Genomic DNA, 24,219 nt, shown 5'->3' with positions numbered 1-24,219 from the left:
ATCACACATCAGAGATGATCCCATTGTCAGACATCAGAGATGATCCCATCGTCAGAAATCAGAGACAATCCCATCATCAGACATCAGGGACGATCCCATCATCAGACATCAGAGATGATCCCATCGTCAGAAATCAGAGACAATCCCATCGTCAGACATCAGGGACGATCCCATCATCAGACATCAGAGATGATCCCATCATCAGAAATCAGGGACGATCCAGTCATCAGACATCAGGGCCGATCCCTTCATCAGAGACAATGCTTCATCAGAAATCAGAGCCGATTCCATCATCAGACATCAGAGACGATCCAATCATCAGACATCAGGGACGATCCAGTCATCAGAGACGATCCCATCATGAGACATCAGGGACGATCCCATCATCAGACATCAGAGACGATCCCATCATCAGAAATCAGGGACGATCCCTTCATTATAGAGACAATCCTTCATCAGACATCAGAGACGATCCCATCATCAGACATCAGAGACGATCCCGTCAGTGATAGACACTGGTCATGGGGGGCTGCACTAAGTGATAGACACTGGTCATGGGGGGCTACACTAAGTGATAGACACTGGTCATGGGGGGCTACACTAAGTGATAGACACTGGTCATGGGGGGCTACACTAAGTGATAGACACTGGTCATGGGGGGCTGCACTAAGTGATAGACACTGGTCATGGGGGGGGCAGCACTAAGTGATAGACACTGGTCATGGGGGGCTGCACTAAGTGATAGACACTGGTCATGGGGGGCTACACTAAGTGATAGACACTGGTCATGGGGGGCTGCACTAAGTGATAGACACTGGTCATGGGGGGCTACACTAAGTGATAGACACTGGCCATGGGGGGCTGCACTAAGTGATAGACACTGGTCATGGGGGGCTGCACTAAGTGATAGACACTGGTCATGGGGGGCTGCACTAAGTGATAGACACTGGTCATGGGGGGCTGCACTAAGTGATAGACACTGGTCATGGGGGGCTGCACTAAGTGATAGACACTGGTCATGGGGGGCTACACTAAGTGATAGACACTGGCCATGGGGGGCTGCACTAAGTGATAGACACTGGTCATGGGGGGCTACACTAAGTGATAGACACTGGTCATGGGGGCTGCACTAAGTGATAGACACTGGTCATGGGGGGGCTACACTAAGTGATAGACACTGGTCATGGGGGGCTACACTAAGTGATAGACACTGGTCATGGGGGGCTGCACTAAGTGATAGACACTGGTCATGGGGGGGGCAGCACTAAGTGATAGACACTGGTCATGGGGGGCTGCACTAAGTGATAGACACTGGTCATGGGGGGCTGCACTAAGTGATAGACACTGGTCATGGGGGGCTGCACTAAGTGATAGACACTGGTCACGGGGGGCTACACTAAGTGATAGACACTGGTCACGGGGGGCTGCACTAAGTGATAGACACTGGTCATGGGGGGCTGCACTAAGTGATAGACACTGGTCATGGGGGGCTGCACTAAGTGACAGACACTGATCATGGGGGGCTGCACTAAGTGATAGACACTGGTCATGGGGGGCTGCACTAAGTGATAGACACTGATCATGGGGGTCTGCACTAAGTGATAGACACTGGTCATGGGGGGCTGCACTAAGTGATAGACACTGGTCATGGGGGGCTGCACTAAGTGATAGACACTGGTCATGGGGGGCTACACTAAGTGATAGACACTGGTCATGGGGGGCTGCACTAAGTGATAGACACTGGTCATGGGGGGCTACACTAAGTGATAGACACTGGTCATGAGGGGCTACAGTAAGTGATAGACACTGATCATGGGGGGCTACACTAAGTGATAGACACTGGTCATGGGGGGCTACACTAAGTGATAGACACTGGTCATGGGGGGCTGCACTAAGTGATAGACACTGGTCATGGGGGGCTGCACTAAGTGATAGACACTGGTCATGGGGGCTGCACTAAGTGATAGACACTGGTCATGGGGGGCTACACTAAGTGATAGACACTGGTCATGGGGGGCTACACTAAGTGATAGACACTGGTCATGGGGGGCTACACTAAGTGATAGACACTGGTCATGGGGGGCTGCACTAAGTGATAGACACTGATCATGGGGGGCTACACTAAGTGATAGACACTGGTCATGGGGGGCTACACTAAGTGATAGACACTGGTCATGGGGGGCTACACTAAGTGATAGACACTGATCATGGGGGGCTGCACTAAGTGATAGACACTGGTCATGGGGGGCTGCACTAAGTGATAGACACTGATCATGGGGGGCTACACTAAGTGATAGACACTGGTCATGGGGGGCTACACTAAGTGATAGACACTGGTCACGGGGGGCTACACTAAGTGATAGACACTGGTCATGGGGGGCTACACTAAGTGATAGACACTGGTCATGGGGGGGCAGCACTAAGTGATAGACACTGGTCACGGGGGGCTGCACTAAGTGATAGACACTGGTCACGGGGGGCTACACTAAGTGATAGACACTGGTCACGGGGGGCTGCACTAAGTGATAGACACTGGTCATGGGGGGCTGCACTAAGTGATAGACACTGGTCACGGGGGGCTACACTAAGTGATAGACACTGGTCACGGGGGGCTGCACTAAGTGATAGACACTGGTCATTGGGGCTGAATGATCCAAGCCGACTGCAAAAGGGGCAATTTCTGCTGAATGTGGGGAAACCTCTTGTTATATTAGTGGTGTTGTAGTTACACTGTGGGGATAATGGCAGCGGTGGGATCCACTGGATCCCTGGGACGACCAATGGCAGAACAAAATGTGACCTGTGGGGGATCTGCCGGCCATCTCGGCATGTTCCTCTGATCTGCCGGCACAATCTGATACTGACTTTATGTGAATGGCGAGCAGCACTGGAAAAACAGAAGTCTGGACTAAAGAAGTTCTGCAGCAGCTCAGACGCGTGACGTCCAGCACTGCGCCCCGGTACCCGCCTGTACGATGTCTCCAGCTCCGGATGTAGCGCAGCCGGTACCACAGGTCACCTGACTGCAGTCACATGACCGGCCATGGCGGCGCTGAACCCCGGGCTCTGGGCGCTGCTGTGCTCGGTGCTGCTCTGCCCGGTCCCGCTGCTCGGAGACTGCGGCTGTAACTCTGCGCAGAGAGCGGGCAGTGCGCACGGGCACCAGCAGGGGGCGGCCTACAGGTACTCGCGGGGAGCCAATGAGCCGCCAGCAGCGGGGACCGAAGCCGAGCACCGGGACAAGGTACCGGAGGAGAAGGGGGAGCTGGGGGACTGGGGCAGGAGAGGGACCCGGGGGCAAGAGGCGGAGCAGGGGAAGGAGCTGGGGGGTCGGGGCAGGAGAGGGAGTTGGGGGTCAGGAAAGGGAACTGGGGGTGGCAGGAAGGTGCTGGGGGTGCAGGGGCAGGAGAGGGTGCTGGGGGGGCAGGAAGGTGCTGGGGGTGCAGGGGCAGGAGAGGGAGTTGGGGGTGCAGGGGCAGGAGAGGGTGCTGGGGGGGGCAGGAGAGGGTGCTGGGGGGGGCAGGAGAGGGTGCAGGGGCAGGAGAGGGAGTTGGGGGTGGCAGGAAGGTGCTGGGGGTGCAGGGGCAGGAGAGGGTGCTGGGGGGGGGGGGCAGGAGAGGGTGCTGGGGGGGGGCAGGAGAGGGTGCTGGGGGGGGGCAGGGGGGTGCAGGGGCAGGAGAGGGTGCTGGGGGGGGGGCAGGAGAGGGTGCTGGGGGGGGCAGGAGAGGGTGCTGGGGGGGGGCAGGAAGGTGCTGGGGGTGCAGGGGCAGGAGAAGGTGCTGGGGGTGGCAGGAAGGTGCTGGGGGTGCAGGGGCAGGAGAGGGTGCTGGGGGTGGCAGGAAGGTGCTGGGGGTGCAGGGGCAGGAGAGGGTGCTGGGGGTGGAAGGAAGGTGCTGGGTGGGCTGGGGAGCGGTGCAGGAGAGGGAGTTGGGGGGCAGGAGAGGGTGCTGGGGGTGGCAGGAAGGTGCTGGGGGTGCAGGGGCAAGAGAGGGTGCAGGGGCAGGAGAGGGTGCTGGGGGTGGCAGGAAGGTGCTGGGGGTGCAGGGGCAGGAGAGGGTGCTGGGGGTGGCAGGAAGGTGCTGGGGGTGCAGGGGCAGGAGAGGGTGCTGGGGGTGGAAGGAAGGTGCTGGGTGGGCTAGGGAGCGGTGCAGGAGAGGGAGTTGGGGGGCTTTGCAAGGATCAGGTTAGGGAGCTGAGCGTGTGGGGGCAGGAAGATGGAGGTGGGCGGCGGATGGGGTTCAGAAAGGAGCTGGGGGATATGATAAGGAGCTGGTGGCAGGGCAGGAGAAAGAGTTGGGGGGTGATGGGGGCAGGAGAGGGAGTTGGGGTGGCGGAGGGACCTGTGAGGCAGGAGATGGAGCTGGGTGTGAAGGATGGGACAGGAGAGGGACCTGGAGATGGTGGAGGGGGCAGGTGAGGGATTTGACTAGAAAGTTTGGGGGTCTCGGAGCAGCAGGGAATTTCTTTTCGGACTCTTCAGAAGGGGAACATATTGGTTCTGATCCTCCTGGTTTAGTGGAGAATTTTGGTGACAGAAGCAGCCGTGTCAGTCATACAGAATCCTGGTAATTAACACTTTCCTCCCCACAGATGGTCCTGCTGCCCTCGGGGGTATTTACTATGGGAACGGATGAGCCCGCGATCCCCCCGGATGGTGAGAGTCCGGCCCGCAGAGTCCATATTGACTCCTTCTACATGGACAAATATGAAGTCAGCAACTCGGAGTTTGAAAAGTTTGTGGCAGCAACTGATTACGTGACCGAGGTGAGAACTGCGGACCGTGCGTCCTGATACTGCAGCACACCTGTGAGGTACTACTACCCTCATTATCTGCAGCCCGTATTTCCTACATATTCTCATCAGGACTCTAATCCTGTTACATTGTTATTATGCTCTTAAAGGGCCAGTAACCTTGCACTCGTCACGATTTGCATGAGGGGGACAGGATGGCTGTTGCGTTTTTCCACTGTTGGCCACCGTGTTGTTTTTCCATGCTGCTGATTGTCACGTCTTCCCATCTGTATTTCCAGGCTGAGACATTCGGGGACTCGTTTGTATTTGAAGGTTTTATAAGTGAAGATGTAAAAAGTGGCATTGACAAGGCGGTGAGTGCGATCCATGACTGATGCGCTGCATGTGTGTATTTAGAGCAGTGGTCCCCAACTCCAGCCCTCGAGGGCCGCCAACAGTGCAGGTTTTCAGGATTTCTTTAGTATTGCATCGGTGGTAATGTGATCATCTGCACAGGTGATGATTCCAACCCCTGTGCAATACTAAGGAAATCCTGAAAACCTGGAGTTGGGGACCCCTGATTTAGAGGGCACGTCCAGTTGATATTGCCCTGATGCTTCTGAAATGGAAAATGATGCAATTTGGCAAAAAGTATTGATTAGAAATCTCCTTCCATTTTGCATATGCAGCTCCTATGCAGAGCTATGGGTCTCCATGGTTACAGACTATAGAATAAACTTTGTGTACAATTCTGTGTTGCTTCTTTCCCCCTTTTTTTGATACTTTCTTCTACTCTGTGTAGATTAACAAGACTCCAGGATCAGACTACGAAGGGTTTGTAGTCTGTAGCCATGACAACATAGTGTTAGATATGGGAGCTGCAGTGCGGTTTTTCAGGCAATAGTTGATGATTATTTATTTATGTTATATACATTGTAGCTAGTAAGCATAAACAGATTTCCTGTAAGAAACATTTCGCACCACGAGGAGTCGCCCGCTGCCAGCGAGTAATCAGTGGCGCCATCTTCGTGTTTGGTGACTGCCACGCGCATATGGAGGTCTCTAATTAGCGCTTCGCCCCCGATTCTTCATGACTGAAGTTTTTTTTTACGTTCGCCTTGATGAAGTTTGCGCCGGAGTATGACGCACCTTCACCGGACGTGTGCACCGAATAATGAATGTGCCGCGTTGTTCTGCTTCCGTGGAATCTCCACCGGTTCTCCAACCGGGGACTAAAGCTCATTTTGTTATAATTTACGCCACTTTTGAACATGTAGAACCGAGCATTGCACTACATACAGCACTGGCTGAGAACAGATTGCTGGGATCTTTAGTTCCACAGCCGAGCCGTTGCCCAGCTCTTCTGGTGAAGGATTCCGTCCTCCATTGTGATCGTGGCCGGCCACGCTTCGCTCCGGCTCGGATTAGCAGCCGTGCTCACAGGGGACCCGAACATCTCTAAACTAATTATCATTTGTGCTAATTAGATGAAACGCAATTATAATCCTGATCTCCTGCCGGGACGTGGAGCGCCGCTCTCTGCGTACCCCAGGCAGCACTGCAGGGGTTAATTCTGCTCTAGAATGTGGCGCCAGTCAAGTGTTAAAATCTGGAGCAGATTTCAGCGTCACGTGACCGGTGTCTATAATGCGACTTATTGTATGGCCGCCCCCACCTTACATGGAACGGACAGTGATCGCTGCGGGCGCCGCTGTGCAGCTCCACATCTAGACGGAGAATGCTTGTGACGCGCGCCCCGTTCACGCCTGGGATGAGCGGCGTCTGACTGATGATGTGATGGGATGTGCGGCGACACGGCTTTGTGCTCATCTTAGTGTCGTCCTTTGCCCAGGTTGCAGCTGCTCCCTGGTGGCTCCCGGTGAAAGGAGCAGATTGGAGGCATCCGGAAGGACCCGACTCCGATATCCAGGAAAGGTATCCGACAGCTGACATCTGCGTGTGTAACTAAACGTTCTCCAGTCACATCCAAAGCTGCACTCAGAATTCTGCGGGGTCCTGGTTCAAGCCATTACCAGAGTGGAAATCTGAAAATTTGTGATTGAAGCATAAAACATGATGTAGCAAGATGAGGACCGAATTAAGTGGTTAGACCTGAGCAAAATGGCTCGCAGGACCCCGGACCAGTGGCCACATCAGTAGTCCATGTCGTCAGAGTGCAGAAAAAGACCCCAGAGCAGTGGCCACATCAGTAGTCATTTGCTGTCGGCCCACAGCCCTGCAAACCTCGTCCTACCTGCCGCCGCTGCCATCCCCAACACCTCTGATTAATACGCTCAGTTGATGACAGGCGACGGTAGGATGAGGAGCACAGGACGCTGGTCCGGTGGCCACAGATGACCAATGTGGACTCTAGACCAGGGTATTTTTTTTTCTCAACCAATGTTTAGCACGGTGCTGGATCCAGTGCAAAATTATATCTGTAGGAGCCGGTCTTCTGTTTTTATTACAAAGGTGCGAAAATGAACATATCCCCCCCCCCCCGCAATATCTGCTGATTTAGGGCATGTTTTGCTGCACTCCTGCTGGTAGTCACATAAGTTGATGCATACATTGTATCCATTGTGAAACATTGTATCCACTTTAAAGGGTTATTCTCAAAATCGCAATGTGCTCCTATAATATTACAGGTGGCCAAGAGGAGAGATGTACTGCAGGAAAGGGCTATATACAGGTGGCTGAGAGGAGGGATGTACTGCAGGATAGGGCTATATACAGGTGGCTGAGAGGAGGGATGTATTGCAGGATAGGGCTATATACAGGTGGCTGAGAGAAGGGATGTACTGCAGGATATGGCTATATACAGGTGGCTGAGAGGAGAGATGTACTGCAGGATGGGGCTATATACAGGTGGCTGAGAGGGGAGATGTACTGCAAGATGGGGCTATATACAGGCGGCTAAGAAGAGAGATGTACTGCAGGATGGGGCTATATACAGGCAGCTGAGAGGACAGATGTACTGCAGGATGGGGCTATATGCAGGCGGCTGAGAGGGGAGATGTACTGCAGGATAGGGCTGTATACAGGTGGCTGAGAGGACAGATGTACTGCAGGATAAGGCTATATACAGGTGGCTGAGGACAGATGTACTGCAGGATAGGGCTATATACAGGTGGCTGAGCGGGGAGATGTATTGCAGGATAGGGCTATATACAGGCGGCTGAGAGGAGAGATGTACTGCAGGATGGGGCTATATACAGGCAGCTGAGAGGAGAGATGTACTGCAGGATGGGGCTATATACAGGCGGCTGAGAGGAGATGTATTGCAGGATGGGGCTATATACAGGTGGCTGAGAGGGGAGATGTATTGCAGGATAGGGCTATATACAGGCGGCTGAGAGGAGAGATGTACTGCAGGATAGGGCTGTATACAGGTGGCTGAGAGGACAGATGTACTGCAGAATAGGGCTATATACAGGTGGCTGAGAGGACAGATGTACTGCAGGATAGGGCTATATACAGGTGGCTGAGAGGGGAGATGTATTGCAGGATAGGGCTATATACAGGCGGCTGAGAGGAGAGATGTACTGCAGGATAGGGCTATATACAGGCGGCTGAGAGGAGAGATGTACTGCAGCATTGGGCTGTATACAGGCGGCTGAGAGGAGAGATGTATTGCAGGATAGGGCTATATACTGGCGGCTGAGAGGTCAGATGTACTGCAGGATAGGGCTGTATACAGGTGGCTGAGAGGAGAGATGTATTGCAGGATGGGGCTGTATACAGGCGGCCGAGAGGAGAGATGTACTGCAGGATAGGGCTATATACAGGCAGCCGAGAGGAGAGATGTACTGCAGGATGGGGCTGTAAGCAGGCGGCTGAGAGGAGAGATGTACTGCAGGATTGGGCTGTATACAGGCGGCCGAGAGGAGAGATGTACTGCAGGATGGGGCTGTATACAGGCGGCCGAGAGGATAGATGTACTGCAGGATAGGGCAGTATACAGGCGGCCGAGAGGAGAGATGTACTGCAGGATGGGGCTGTATGCAGGCGGCCGAGAGGAGAGATGTACTGCAGGATGGGGCTGTATACAGGCGGCCGAGAGGAGAGATGTACTGCAGGATAGGGCTATATACAGGCAGCTGAGAGGAGAGATGTACTGCAGGATGGGGCTGTATGCAGGTGGCTGAGAGGAGAGATGTACTGCAGGATTGGGCTGTATACAGGCGGCCGAGAGGAGAGATGTACTGCAGGATGGGGCTGTATACAGGCGGCCGAGAAGAGAGATGTACTGCAGGATGGGGCTGTATACAGGCGGCCGAGAGGAGAGATGTACTGCAGGATAGGGCTGTATACAGGCGGCCGAGAGGAGAGATGTACTGCAGGATAGGGCTATATACAGGCAGCTGAGAGGAGAGATGTACTGCAGGATGGGGCTGTATACATGCGGCCGAGAGGAGAGATGTTCTGCAGGATGGGGCTGTATACCTGCGGCTGAGAGGAGAGATGTACTGCAGGATAGGGCTTTATACAGGTGGTTGAGAGGAGATATGTACTGCAGGGTGGGGCTGTATACATGAGACTGAGGAGAAATATACTACAGTATGGGCTGTATAAAGGAAGCTGAGAGTATATACTGCAAAATATGGCTGTGTATACAGGTGATAGAAACAAGAATTATAGTGTAAGATTTGCTGCACACACAGGGGATAGAAAGGAGAGAAATACTGCAGGATGGGGTGTACATACATAGGACAGAAAGCTATATACTACAGGATGGGTTGTATATACGGGGGCTAAGACTAGTTGAGCTGTGCTAGTGGCCTGAGACAACATTGATGTGAAACTGCAAATGCCTTTCTACTGATGCTTATTGCAGAGGATTATCTTCTGTCATATGCATCAACAGAGCAACATTTGTGGTTTTGTAACACTGACCTGTGCACAGCAATCAACAAATACAGCTCTACACTGCCATTGTAGAAGATGGCAGAAGAATTGTGCTCTGCTAGAACCAGCTAATGATGATGTAAAACCACACAAGTGGCTATACTGATGTAGAATCAATCAGGCAGGGTCATGTGCAGGAGCAGGCAGTGCGCAGAGGCAGAAGGTGAATCCTACACTTAAGGTACCGTCACACTGGACGATATCGCTAGCGATCCGTGACGTTGCAGCGTCCTCGCTAGCGATATCGTCCAGTGTGACACACAGCAGCGATCAGGCCCCTGCTGTGATATCGCTGGTCGGGGCAGAAAGGCCAGGACTTTATTTTGTCGCTGGATCTCCCGCTGACATCGCTGAATCGGCGTGTGTGACGCCGATTCAGCGATGTCTTCGCTGGTAACCAGGGTAAACATCGGGTAACTAAGCGCAGGGCCGCGCTTAGTAACCCGATGTTTACCCTGGTTACCATCGTTAAAGTAAAAAAAACAAACACTACATACTTACCTTCCGCTGTCTGTCCCCGGCGCTGTGCTTCTCTGCTCTGGCTGTGAGCGGCGGGCAGCCGGAAAGCACAGCGATGACGTCACCGCTCTGCTTTCCGGCCGCTGTGCTCACAGCCAGACCAGAGAAGCAGAGCGTCGAGGACAGACAGCGGAAGGTAAGTATGTAGTGTTTGTTTTTTTTACTTTTAGCATGGTAACCAGGGTAAACATCGGGTTACTAAGCGCGGCCCTGCGCTTAGTAACCCGATGTTTACCCTGGTTACCGGCATCGTTGGTCGCTGGAGAGCTGTCTGTGTGACAGCTCTCCAGCGACCAAACAGCGACGCTGCAGCGATCCGGATCGTTGTCGGTATCGCTGCAGCGTCGCTTAGTGTGACGGTACCTTTAGATTATTTTGATGATAACTCAGAGTTGGGGGACGGGGTCTGCAGCACTCCGGAGAAGCAGGTGTTACTGGGAAATATAGTTTGAGCAGATAAGACAGACACTTTATGTTGGGCTTAGTCTGTCTATGAACAGTCGCTGCGCATTTATTCTGCTTTGTGAAAACTGTGATTTTGGGAATAACCCTTTCCTACAAATAGAAGCCAGTGCTGCAGTGATGACCGGCCTCATGCTGCTAACATCACGCCAGTTCCCAGATTTGCAGCAGTCACAAAGTGAAATTCTTAAAACAGTAAAATTGTAGGTGAGCGCTGCTCCTGGTGAATGTATAAAGCTCTGCAAGAAGAGGTAAAAATAACTGCTGACAACCCTCATGGCTACAGGCTCCTCTGTGCTGATGTGCAGGAAATGTATGCTGTGCTATAGGTCTGAATACTCCATGCTCTGGAGGAGATAATCCACTCTCACCTCACTTTTATCTTATGGGTGATGTCGCCTCTTGTTCAACTCAGAATGGATCATCCTGTTCTGCACGTGTCCTGGAACGACGCCTCCGCCTTCTGTAGTTGGGCCGGGAAACGGCTCCCAACCGAGGGGGAATGGGAGTATGCATGTCGAGGTGGTCTAGAGAACAGGTACAGTATTATAGTAGTTATATTCTTGTACATAGGGGCAGTATTATAGTAGTTATATTCTTGTACATAGGAGCAGTATTATAGTAGTTATATTCTTGTTCATAGGAGCAGTATTATAGTAGTTATATTCTTGTTCATAGGAGCAGTATTATAGTAGTGATATTCTTGTACATAGGAAAAGTATTATAGTAGTAATATTCTTGTACATAGGAGCAGCATTATAGTAGTAATATTCTTGTACATAGGAGCAGTATTATAGTAGTGATATTCTTGTACATAGGAGCAGCATTATAGTAGTTATATTCTTGTACATAGGAGCAGCATTATAGTAGTTATATTCTTGTACATAGGAGCAGTATTATAGTAGTTATATTCTTGTACATAGGAGCAGCATTATAGTAGTAATATTCTTGTACATAGGAGCAGTATTATAGTAGTAATATTCTTGTACATAGGAGCAGTATTATAGTAGTTATATTCTTGTACATAGGAGCAGCATTATAGTAGTAATATTCTTGTACATAGGAGCAGTATTATAGTAGTTATATTCTTGTACATAGGGGCAGTATTATAGTAGCTATATTCTTGTACATGGGGCAGTATTATAGTAGTTATATTCTTGTACATAGGAGCAGTATTATAGTAGTTATATTCTTGTACATAGGAGCAGTATTATAGTAGTTATATTCTTGTACATAGGAGCAGGATTATAGTAGTTATATTCTTGTACATAGGGGCAGTATTATAGTAGTTATATTCTTGTACATAGGAGCAGTATTATAGTAGTTATATTCTTGTACATAGGAGCAGTATTATAGTAGTTATATTCTTGTACATAGGAGCAGTATTATAGTAGTGATATTCTTGTACATAGGAGCAGTATTATAGTAGTTATATTCTTGTACATAGGGGCAATATTATAGTAGTGATATTCTTGTATATAGGGACAGTATTATAGTAGTTGTATTCTTGTACATAGGAGCAGTATTATAGTAGTTATATTCTTGTACACATGGGCAGTATTATAGTAGTTATATTCTTGTACATAGGAGCAGTATTATAGTAGTTATATTCTTGTACAGATGAGCAGTATTATAGTAGTTATATTCTTATACATAGGGGCAGTATTACAGTAGTTATATTCTTGTACATAGGGGCAGTATTATAGTAGTTATATTATTGTACATAGGGGCAGTATTCTAGTAGTTATATTCTTGTACATAGGAGCAGTATTATAGTAGTTATATTCTTGTACAGATGAGCAGTATTATAGTAGTTATATTCTTATACATAAGGGCAGTATTACAGTAGTTATATTCTTGTACATAGGGGGCAGCATTATAGTAGTTATATTCTTATACATAGGGGCAGTATTATAGAAGTTATATTCTTGTACATAGGGGGCAGCATTATAGTAGTTATATTCTTGTACATAGGGGCAGTATTATAGTAGTTATATTCTTGTACATAGGGGCAGTATTATAGTAGTTATATTCTTGTACATAGGGGCAGTATTATAGTAGTTATATTCTTGTACATAGGGGCAGTATTATAGTAGTTATATTCTTGTACATAGGGGGCAGTATTATAGTAGTTATATTCTTGTACATAGGAGCAGTATTATAGTAGTTATATTCTTGTACATAGGGGCACTATTATAGTAGTTATATTCTTGTATATAGGGGGCAGTATTATAGGTTATATTCTTGTACATAGGGGCAGTATGCTAGTATATTCTTGTACATAGGAGCAGTATTATAGTAGTTATATTCTTGTACATAGGGGCAGTATTATAGTAGTTATATTCTTGTACATAGGAGCAGTATTATAGTAGTTATATTCTTGTACATAGGAGCAGTATTATAGTAGTTATATTCTTGTATATAGGAGCAGTATTATAGTAGTTATATTCTTGTACATAGGAGCAGTATTATAGTAGTTATCTTCTTGTACATAGGAGCAGTATTATAGTAGTTATATTCTTGTACATAGGTCCAGTATTATAGTAGTTATATTCTTGTACATAGGAGCAGTATTATAGTAGTTATATTCTTGTACATAGGGGCAGTATTATAGTAGTTATATTCTTGTACATAGGAGCAGTATTATAGTAGTTATATTCTTGTATATAGGAGCAGTATTATAGTAGTTATATTCTTGTACATAGGAGCAGTATTATAGTAGTTATATTCTTGTACATAGGGGCAGTATTATAGTAGTTATATTCTTGTACATAGGGGCAGTATTATAGTAGCTATATTCTTGTACATGGGGCAGTATTATAATAGTTATGTTCTTGTACATAGGAGCAGTATTATAGTAGTTATATTCTTGTACATGGGGCAGTATTATAATAGTTATGTTCTTGTACATAGGAGCAGTATTATAGTAGTTATATTCTTGTACATAGGGGCAGTATTATAGTAGTTATATTCTTGTACATGGGGCAGTATTATAATAGTTATGTTCTTGTACATAGGAGCAGTATTATAGTAGTTATATTCTTGTACATAGGGGCAGTATTATAGTAGTTATATTCTTGTACATAGGAGCAGTATTATAGTAGTTATATTCTTGTACATGGGGCAGTATTATAATAGTTATGTTCTTGTACATAGGGGCAGTATTATAGTAGTTATATTCTTGTACATAGGAGCAGTATTATAGTAGCTATATTCTTGTACATCGGGCAGTATTATAGTAGTTATATTCTTGTACATAGGGGCAGTATTATAGTAGTTATATTCTTGTACATAGGGGCAGTATTATAGTAGCTATATTCTTGTACATGGGGCAGTATTATAGTAGTTATATTCTTGTACATGGGGCAGTATTATAATAGTTATGTTCTTGTACATAGGAGCAGTATTATAGTAGTTATATTCTTGTACATGGGGCAGTATTATAGTAGTTATATTCTTGTACATGGGGCAGTATTATAATAGTTATGTTCTTGTACATAGGAGCAGTATTATAGTAGTTATATTCTTGTACATGGGGCAGTATTATAGTAGTTATATTCTTGTACATAGGGGCAGTATTATAGTAGTTATATTCTTGTACATAGGGGCAGTATTATAGTAGCTATATTCTTGTACATGGGGCAGTATTATAGTAGTTATATTCTTGTACATAGGAGCAGTATTATAGTAGTTATATTCTTGTACATGGGGCAGTATTATAATAGTTATGTTCTTGTACATAGGAGCAGTATTATAGTAGTTATATTCCTATACACAGAGGCAGTATTATAGTTTATGATCCATTCGATAATTGAGGAGTCCCAGGATGGGTGACAATGTTCTTGGTGCCGGAGTCTACACAATTTGTGGGTTAATAATGGATCTTATTTTTCTTTTACAAGATTTTCCTCTTTATCTCCAGATCTGTGAATGTGTTAAGTCTATAAATAGGATCCCATTTCCCATGTAGCGCAGGATGCTGTCGTCCGAGCATTGATCCGCCTAATTATCCTTGTTACTGATTTCATTTATTCGTGTATCTATGATGTATCAGCTCCTGATTGATCGTTCTCAGTGATATCCTGATATATGATTTAGTGGGGGTGCTGGCCGGTGGGACACTCGGTGACGCATGTTTCCTCGGGGGTCTCCTCCTATGTTTGCACCTCTGTGGATTGTATTCGCTGTTGTATTTGGAGGCTTTACCCCTTCCTAGTTACTTTGTATTGGGCATTGATTGTATTTTTTCATCAGACTTTTCCCTTGGGGAAACAAGTTGGAGCCAAAGGGAGAACATTATGCCAATGTCTGGCAGGGAGACTTCCCCGATAGGAACACTGGTGCGGACGGCTACGTGCAGACGTGTCCGGTGAGTCTCCGCGCTCGCTATCACTTTTCCTCTGATCTCGGTAGCTGCGTCATTTCTGCGTCTTCTTTCCTCCAGGTGACCGCGTTTCCTCCGAACAGTTATGGCCTCCACAATATGGTGGGAAACGCCTGGGAATGGACATCGGACTGGTGGGGCACGCAGCACGCGGCCGACGAGGCGCACGACCCGGTGAGCAGGATCCTTCTCTACCTGCTGTAAGATCTGTGTCTCCAGCAGAGCTGCTCCGTCTCTGCTCAGCTGAGCCTCCCTGCTTTACACTGCATCTTTGCTTTATTACATCCTGGCCCTGATCTGTGACTAGTTATCTCCTGTCTTATCTGCGGCCGTCCATGCTTTACAGTGCAGCGCCGCTCTAATAGTTCAGTTAGAATTACACTGTACAGCCGCACTGAAGATGTCGTCTGGTTAGTTTACAATCCATCTCCTTTCCCATCAGAAGCTGGAGCTGCTTGTTCCCCATGCTTTACACCGCAGCTCTGCTCTTAGAGCTCAGATCTATGTAGAAATCTGCCCTGACGATGGATCATGCATCATCTCATGCATTTCCTCCTTTTCCAAGGAATTTACTGTTTAGTTCTTGCCGCTTCCTCGGGGGTCTGTAACTCACTGTGTTTCTTGTACAGAAGGGTCCGAGCTCAGGAAAGGACAAAGTGAAGAAAGGAGGGTCCTACATGTGCCACAAGGTGAGACATCGGATGTATGTAAAGTGAGTACACCCCTGACATTTAGTAGATATTTTATTATATCTGTTCCTGGGACAGCGCTGCAGATCTGACTGTGATACAATGTGCAGTATTCAGTGTGCGGCTCGTATCACAGTGTAAATAACTAATCACCGCCATTAATGGCTAAACCAAGGCAGAAAACAATGGTGGCCACACAAAATATTCACACTATGGGGGCAGTTTGGCCATTTTCCCTTAGGGGTGTACTCACTTTTGCTGTCAGCGTTGTACATATTAATGGCGGTGATTAGTTATTTACACTGTGATACGAGCCGCACACTAAATACTGCACATTGTATCACAGTCAGATCTGCAGCGTTGTCCCAGGAAAAGAGAATAAAATATCTACAAAATGTCAGGGGTGTACTCACTTTTGTGATATACAGTATATCTGTGGGGGGGGGGGTTGGCACCCTCCATACTGATGGCCTCCGTCCTCCATACTTATAACCTCCGTTCTCCATACTGATGACCTCCGCCCTCCATACTGATGGCCTCCGCCCTCCATACTGATGGCCTCCGCCCTCCATACTGATGACCTCCGCCCTCCATACTGATGGCCTCCGCCCTCCATACTGATGGCCTCCGCCCTCCATACTGATGGCCTCCGCCCTCCATACTGATGGCCTCCGCCCTCTATACTGATGGCCTCCGCCATAGACCTCTGCATGGTGAGACCCAAGATCACACGACCGTCCCCTTATAAATCCGTGCTGCACCGATCTTGTGCTGGGCGTCACAGACGCGGCTTTTTCTGCTCCGCGGCCGATGATGGGTCCTAGAATACAGTGGAACCCGAACAGGAGGCGCCACCCTTCCATAGCATGCGCCGTGCAGGATAGGAGCAGGGTCTGCCTTTCCATGTTGGCCCACAGTCTTTTCGTAAAGCCCAGTCCTGCTCTCGCAGCAGAAGCTTTGTTACAGTGTGCGGAGATGTGAGCACTCGGCCGAAGAACGAAAATCTCTCCTGAACTCCAGAGCTTTTCCCTTCACCGACACACTGTAACAAATCCTTCATATTAAGTCAGGATGGTGTTCCATCCTCTGGCTGAAAATGAGTGCACATTCACTGGCAGGAGGCAGAGATGGTGAAAAAGGCGACAAAGCAATGAAAGTGCGCGAGGGAGGAGGGGATCCCACCCTGACGGCGCTGATTGCTTGTTATGATGGACGCGCCGCCATGGTTTATATATGATTTCCTTTCTCCACAGTCTTACTGCTACAGATATCGCTGCGCCGCTCGCAGTCAGAACACCCCCGACAGCGCCTCCTCCAACCTCGGCTTCCGCTGCGCTGCGAGCGGCAGGTAACGCAGGGACCGCTGATAACCAGGGCTCTGCACGGACCGATCCGGGGCTCCCTCTGCGGACCAATGAAAATCTCTCATTTCTGTACAGAACGGTGAATAAACTTTATTTTCTCTATCTGGCTGTATTTGTGGCGGGGGAGGGGGACGAGATAAAGCGACTTCTGGGGGCGGAAATGTTCCCGCCTGCGGTGCTATAATAAACTCGGAAGAAGAGCTGCAGCTGCGGGATCTGCCCACTGCAGGACGAGACACACATTGTATGCGGGAACAAAGACGCGAGGACGAGGCATTCACTGCGCAGCCGGGGAGGAGGAGAGGATGAGCCCCACATCCTCCTCTGCAGGGACTGTCCCGGAATAGGATAGAACTGCAGAGAAAAAAAAAAATCGCACCAAATTTCTCACAGATTTTAATTGTACAAAATACAAGTGACGGATGACCTCAGATCTTCCACAGGATTGTGAACAGATGCAACATCTGTCAGTTCCTGAGATTGTATCCATCACCCACAAAATCTCAGATTCTGGTCCAGGGTGCAGCGGGCAGACGTATCGGGGCACAGTCGGTGCAGCGGGCAGACGTATCGGGGCACAGTCGGTGCAGCGGGCAGACGTATCGGGGCACAGTCGGTGCAGCGGGCAGACGTATCGGGGGACAGTCGGTGCAGCGGGCAGACGTATCGGGGCACAGTCGGTGCAGCGGGCAGACGTATCGGGGGACAGTCGGTGCAGCGGGCAGACGTATCGGGGCACAGTCGGTGCAGCGGGCAGACGTATCGGGGCACAGTCGGTGCAGCGGGCAGACGTATCGGGGCACAGTCGGTGCAGCGGGCAGACGTATCGGGGGACAGTCGGTGCAGCGGGCAGACGTATCGGGGCACAGTCGGTGCAGCGGGCAGACGTATCGGGGGACAGTCGGTGCAGCGGGCAGACGTATCGGGGCACAGTCGGTGCAGCGGGCAGACGTATCGGGGCACAGTCGGTGCAGCGGGCAGACGTATCGGGGCACAGTCGGTGCAGCGGGCAGACGTATCGGGGCACAGTCGGTGCAGCGGGCAGACGTACCGGGGCACAGTCGGTGCAGCGTGTGTGCGTACCGGGGCACAGTTGATGCAGCAGACGTATCGGGGCACAGTTGGTGCAGCGTGTGTGCGTACCGGGGCACAGTTGATGCAGCAGGCAGACGTACCGGGGCACAGTCGGTGCAGCGGGCACCAGTCTACTCATGTCACCGTTTTATAGAGCGTGGCATCATAGGGCAGATACCCCGAGCAGGGGGCAGTGCCGCACAGACACTTCTTGCGTTGGCTTCTGCTTTCTGTGCCGTGCCGGTGCCCGCTTTGCCTCTCACTGTCCGGAGTAAAATTAAACGCCATTCCTGAATAATCGTAGCACAACTCCTCCCCGGCCTGTATGTCCCGGGCAGCGAACAGCGCCAGCCTGGGCACCATGGAGTGGGTACGGACCGGCACCATAACCAGGTTAGGCTGGCACGAATGATTCAGAAACCTCCCAATGTTGCCCACATAGGTGGGGTCCACGAATGTCTCCAGGACGTGCCCGCTGTGCAGGTGCTCTCGTACAGCAATGATGTAGTTATTGGATTTGGGGTCCTGCACCCTTATCCTGCGCCGCGCCTCCTCTGGCCCCAGGACCTCGCCCGCATACTCACAGACAAAGCGCCCGCTGGGCACGCTCTCCTGGGTGCAGAGGCCCCAGCCCTTCCCTGGTACCGGGCGCACATGGAGCTGGTACTGCAGTCCTCGCTGCGTTTCTCGGTTGGCACAGGAGTCACCGCAGCGGCACAAGACGTTACATTCCAGGACGGGCTTCTGGGCACTGAGCAGCCGGCGGTGGCGGTAATTCTCGCCATGAGGGAGGCAGGCGCACTTCCCCGGCGTGCAGTGCGGCTCCTGACACTCACAGCCCTGGACGGTGACTTCACTCGGGTCCAACTCTGCGCCGGGACCGGCAACCAGCTCTGCGGAGTACTGTGCAAGAAGAGACATGAGACACTACAAAGCCCAGCTGCCATCACCATCCTTTCCCCGCCCCCGCTATCGTAGCTCCGCCCTGCTGTCATGGCCCCGCCCCTTGCATCAGATTTATAAAACTCTTACACGATGTGATGAGTCATCATTAACGCTGGGCAGGATTTTACCAACTGTCAACAGCGCAAAAGCGAAAAAATCCACCAAATAATGACGCAAATGGAATCACGAATTCATTCCTGGGTGTTTCCATTCCTCACTAATTCCAAGATTCCTCCTCGCTGTCAGTGAAGACCTGCCCCGACCTCATGTGGATCACAGCTGAGGATTTGTGACAATTGTATCCAGTCTATAGACAATCCTGTACTGCGGACTGATACAATGTAACAAACAAGAGACATGCGCTGCTGATGATTGACCTGTAACAAACCCTCAGCTGTGAGAAGTTTAGGTCTGTGGGATACAAATAGGAATACTTCTATTCACTGACAGCAGCAGAGATCTAGAAAATGCAGAGACGGGTTCTATCAGTGCAGTCCTGTTATATTGCTCCGGGGCCGGGTTTTTGCTTTCTCCATTGCAGGCAGCAGTAGTGTTGGCGCAGTAATGTTTTGGGTCGTGTAAGACAATGGTTTCTTGTACAGATCCGTTCACGTCGTCCCCCCCCATGGTCCAGCCTGCTTCCAGCCAGAGACCCCCATGACCCCCATATCCCCCATACTTACAGTGGGATTGTCCACTCCTATTAAAACTAATCCTTCTGATTACCCCTCAGTGGGAGGAGCCTCCTGTGTGAGGACGGTGATGGGTCGTATTCACATGCTGAGATCAGGGCATAGGGTCCAGTATTCAACAGGAAGATGAAAAAACACTAAAATATCTGGCACTGTTATTGGGGGAGGTCTACGGATGGCGCTGTTATTGGGGGAGGTCTATGGATGGCGCTGTTATTGGGGGAGGTCTACGGATGGCGCTGTTATTGGGGGAGGTCTACGGATGGCGCTGTTATTGGGGGAGGTCTATGGATGGCACTCTTATTGGGGGAGGTCTATGGATGGCACTGTTATTGGGGGCTCTATGGTTGGCACTGTTATTGGGGGAGGTCTACGGATGGCGCTGTTATTGGGGGAGGTCTACGGATGGCGCTGTTATTGGGGGAGGTCTACGGATGGCACTCTTATTGGGGGAGGTCTATGGATGGCACTGTTATTGGGGGCTCTATGGTTGGCACTGTTATTGGGGGAGGTCTACGGATGGCGCTGTTATTGGGGGAGGTCTACGGATGGCGCTGTTATTGGGGGAGGTCTATGGATGGCGCTGTCATTGGGGGAGGTCTATGGCTGGCACTGTTATTGGGGGCTCTATGGTTGGCACTGTTATTGGGGGAGGTCTACGGATGGCGCTGTTATTGGGGGAGGTCTACGGATGGCGCTGTTATTGGGGGAGGTCTATGGATGGCGCTGTCATTGGGGGAGGTCTATGGCTGGCACTGTTATTGGGGGCTCTATGGTTGGCACTGTTATTGGGGGAGGTCTACGGATGGCGCTGTTATTGGGGGAGGTCTACGGATGGCGCTGTTATTGGGGGAGGTCTACGGATGGCGCTGTTATTGGGGGAGGTCTATGGATGGCACTGTTATTGGGGGAGGTCTACGGATGGCGCTGTTATTGGGGGAGGTCTACGGATGGCGCTGTTATTGGGGGAGGTCTATGGATGGCGCTGTCATTGGGGGAGGTCTATGGCTGGCACTGTTATTGGGGGCTCTATGGTTGGCACTGTTATTGGGGGAGGTCTACGGATGGCGCTGTTATTGGGGGAGGTCTACGGATGGCGCTGTTATTGGGGGAGGTCTACGGATGGCGCTGTTATTGGGGGAGGTCTATGGATGGCACTCTTATTGGGGGAGGTCTATGGATGGCACTGTTATTGGGGGAGGTCTACGGATGGCACTGTTATTGGGGGAGGTCTATGGATGGCGCTGTTATTGGGGAGGTGTATGGATGGCACTGTTATTGGGGGAGGTCTATGGATGGCACTGTCATTGGGGGAGGTCTATGGTTGGCGCTGTTATTGGGGGAGGTCTATGGATGGCGCTGTTATTGGGGGAGGTCTATGGATGGCGCTGTTATTGGGGGCTCTATGGATGGCGCTGTCATTGGGGGAGGTCTATGGATGGCACTGTTATTGGGGGAGGTCTATGGATGGCGCTGTTATTGGGGGAGGTCTATGGATGGCGCTGTTATTGGGGGCTCTATGGTTGGCGCTGTTATTGGGGGAGGTCTACGAATGGCACTGTTATTGGGGAGGTCTACGGATGGCACTGTTATTGGAGGTCTACGGATGGCACTGTTATTGGGGGAGGTCTATGGATGGCGCTGTTGTTGGGGGGAGGTCTATGGATGGCACTGTTATTGGGGGAGGTCTATGGATGGCGCTGTTATTGGGGGCTCTATCGATGGCGCTGTCATTGGGGGAGGTCTATGGCTGGCACTGTTATTGGGGGCTCTATGGTTGGCACTGTTATTGGGGGAGGTCTATGGATGGCGCTGTTGTTGGGGGAGGTCTATGGTTGGCGCTGTTATTGGGGGAGGTCTATGGATGGCGCTGTTATTGGGGGAGGTCTACGGATGGCACTGTTAGTGCCATCCATAAAGCCCCCAATAACAGTGCCATCCGTAGACCTCCCCCAATAACAGTGCCAACCATAGACCTCCCCCAATAACAGTGCCAACCATAGAGCCCCCCAATAACAGTGCCAGCCATAGACCTCCCCCAATAACTGCCATTCATAGACCTCCCCCAATGATAGTGCCATCCATAAAGCCCCCAATATCATTGGGGGAGGTCTATGAATGGCAGTTATTGGGGGAGGTCTATGGCTGGCACTGTTATTGGGGGGCTCTATGGTTGGCACTGTTATTGGGGGAGGTCTATGGTTGGCACTGTTATTGGGGGCTCTATGGATGGCGCTGTTATTGGGGGAGGTCTATGGATGGCACTCTTATTGGGGGAGGTCTACGGATGGCGCTGTTATTGGGGGAGGTCTATGGTTGGCGCTGTCATTGGGGGAGGTCTATGGTTGGCACTGTTATTGGGGGAGGTCTATGGTTGGCACTGTTATTGGGGGAGGTCTATGGATGGCGCTGTTATTGGGGAGGTCTATGGATGGCACTGTTATTGGGGGAGGTCTATGGATGGCACTGTCATTGGGGGAGGTCTATGGTTGGCGCTGTTATTGGGGGAGGTCTATGGATGGCGCTGTTATTGGGGGAGGTCTATGGATGGCGCTGTTATTGGGGGCTCTATGGATGACGCTGTCATTGGGGGAGGTCTATGGATGGCACTGTTATTGGGGGAGGTCTATGGATGGCGCTGTTATTGGGGGAGGTCTATGGATGGCGCTGTTATTGAGGGCTCTATGGTTGGCGCTGTTATTGGGGGAGGTCTATGAATGGCACTGTTATTGGGGGAGGTCTACGGATGGCACTGTTATTGGAGGTCTACGGATGGCACTGTTATTGGGGGAGGTCTATGGATGGCGCTGTTGTTGGGGGGAGGTCTATGGATGGCACTGTTATTGGGGGAGGTCTATGGATGGCGCTGTTATTGGGGGCTCTATCGATGGCGCTGTCATTGGGGGAGGTCTATGGCTGGCACTGTTATTGGGGGCTCTGTGGTTGGCGCTGTTATTGGGGGAGGTCTACGGATGGCACTGTTATTGGGGGCTTTATGGATGGCACTATCATTGGGGGAGGTCTATGAATGGCAGTTATTGGGGGAGGTCTATGGCTGGCACTGTTATTGGGGGAGGTCTATGGATGGCGCTGTTATTGGGGGAGGTCTATGGTTGGCACTGTTATTGGGGGAGGTCTATGGATGGCGCTGTTATTGGGGGAGGTCTATGGTTGGCGCTGTTATTGGGGGAGGTCTATGGATGGCGCTGTTATTGGGGGAGGTCTATGGTTGGCGCTGTTATTGGGGGAGGTCTATGGTTGGCGCTGTTATTGGGGGAGGTCTATGGTTGGCGCTGTTATTGGGGGAGGTCTATGGTTGGCGCTGTTATTGGGGGAGGTCTATGGTTGGCGCTGTTATTGGGGGAGGTCTATGGTTGGCGCTGTTATTGGGGGAGGTCTATGAATGGCAGTTATTGGGGGAGGTCTATGGCTGGCACTGTTATTGGGGGAGGTCTATGGTTGGCGCTGTTATTGGGGGAGGTCTATGGTTGGCGCTGTTATTGGGGGAGGTCTATGGTTGGCGCTGTTATTGGGGGAGGTCTATGGTTGGCGCTGTTATTGGGGGAGGTCTATGGTTGGCGCTGTTATTGGGGGAGGTCTATGGTTGGCGCTGTTATTGGGGGAGGTCTATGGTTGGCGCTGTTATTGGGGGAGGTCTATGGTTGGCGCTGTTATTGGGGGAGGTCTATGGTTGGCGCTGTTATTGGGGGAGGTCTATGGTTGGCGCTGTTATTGGGGGAGGTCTATGGTTGGCGCTGTTATTGGGGGAGGTCTATGGTTGGCGCTGTTATTGGGGGAGGTCTATGGTTGGCGCTGTTATTGGGGGAGGTCTATGGTTGGCGCTGTGTTGTTATGGGGGGGCCCAGTGAGGCCTTGTAATAGTTGTGACGTCACTGTGTTCTCAGCTGTGATTGGCTTTCATGTAGTGCTTGCACACGTGACCCATAGTTCCCGGCATGCTGTGCTTTAGGTGCAGCCTGCTCCCTCTCACCTGGAAGCTCGGCAGCAGCGCCTCCTGCCCCCCGCACACCGGCACCGGCAGCGCCTCCTGCCCCCCGCACACGTCCCGCGCCTCCATCGCTCCTCCCACGGCCGGGACCGACCTCCTCCGGGCGGAGACTTGCAGCTTCCGGCTCGTGCTGGTCTCTGTCGCCATCTGCTGGCAGGGAGCGGAATTACAGGGCAGTTATCTGCCAGTGCGAGGGACCACAAGTCCCAGCATCTTGGCATCAACAGGGGACATTGACTTTACCTCTTGTTACATAAATGGTCCTGGAAATAAAGTAATGCAAAGTCTCTACACAGAACAGACCGCTACAAAGCGATGCAGCACAGAGGATTTCAGTAGGAGCGAGCTGAGCGCCCAGACTGAAGATTAGGTCATACTTAGAGAATGGTGACAGCAGAGCAGAGGATTTCAGGAGGACAGGGTGCTAGGCCTAAGAATTAAA

At 50.7% G+C, this 24,219-nt stretch overlaps 2 protein-coding genes across 2 annotated transcripts; one reads left to right on the top strand and one right to left on the bottom strand.

Moving 5' to 3' along the window:
* The first annotated feature begins 3,001 nt into the window (after window positions 1-3,001).
* On the top strand, window positions 3,002-17,159 carry SUMF1 (sulfatase modifying factor 1). The gene is made up of 9 exons (XM_069736176.1): window positions 3,002-3,244; window positions 4,591-4,764; window positions 5,031-5,105; window positions 6,584-6,666; window positions 11,036-11,158; window positions 14,875-14,989; window positions 15,065-15,178; window positions 15,634-15,693; window positions 16,947-17,159. The coding sequence occupies exons 1-9, from the start codon at window positions 3,044-3,046 to the stop codon at window positions 17,043-17,045; spliced, it is 1,044 nt and encodes a 347-aa protein (XP_069592277.1). The 5' UTR covers window positions 3,002-3,043; the 3' UTR covers window positions 17,046-17,159.
* A 961-nt stretch (window positions 17,160-18,120) lies between these two features.
* On the bottom strand, window positions 18,121-23,939 carry LOC138647274 (histone-lysine N-methyltransferase SETMAR). Its single transcript, XM_069736177.1, has 2 exons — window positions 23,760-23,939; window positions 18,121-19,034 (listed from the first exon to the last, which is right to left on the bottom strand). The coding sequence occupies exons 1-2, from the start codon at window positions 23,922-23,924 to the stop codon at window positions 18,267-18,269; spliced, it is 933 nt and encodes a 310-aa protein (XP_069592278.1). The 5' UTR covers window positions 23,925-23,939; the 3' UTR covers window positions 18,121-18,266.
* Window positions 23,940-24,219: the final 280 nt, after the last annotated feature.

The sequence above is a fragment of the Ranitomeya imitator genome, chromosome 8 (assembly GCF_032444005.1).
Source record: "Ranitomeya imitator isolate aRanImi1 chromosome 8, aRanImi1.pri, whole genome shotgun sequence".
In the NCBI taxonomy this organism is placed as follows: Eukaryota; Metazoa; Chordata; class Amphibia; order Anura; family Dendrobatidae; genus Ranitomeya; species Ranitomeya imitator.
Note: the sequence above shows the minus strand (reverse complement) of the source record. Positions and strands in the feature narration are given on the sequence as shown.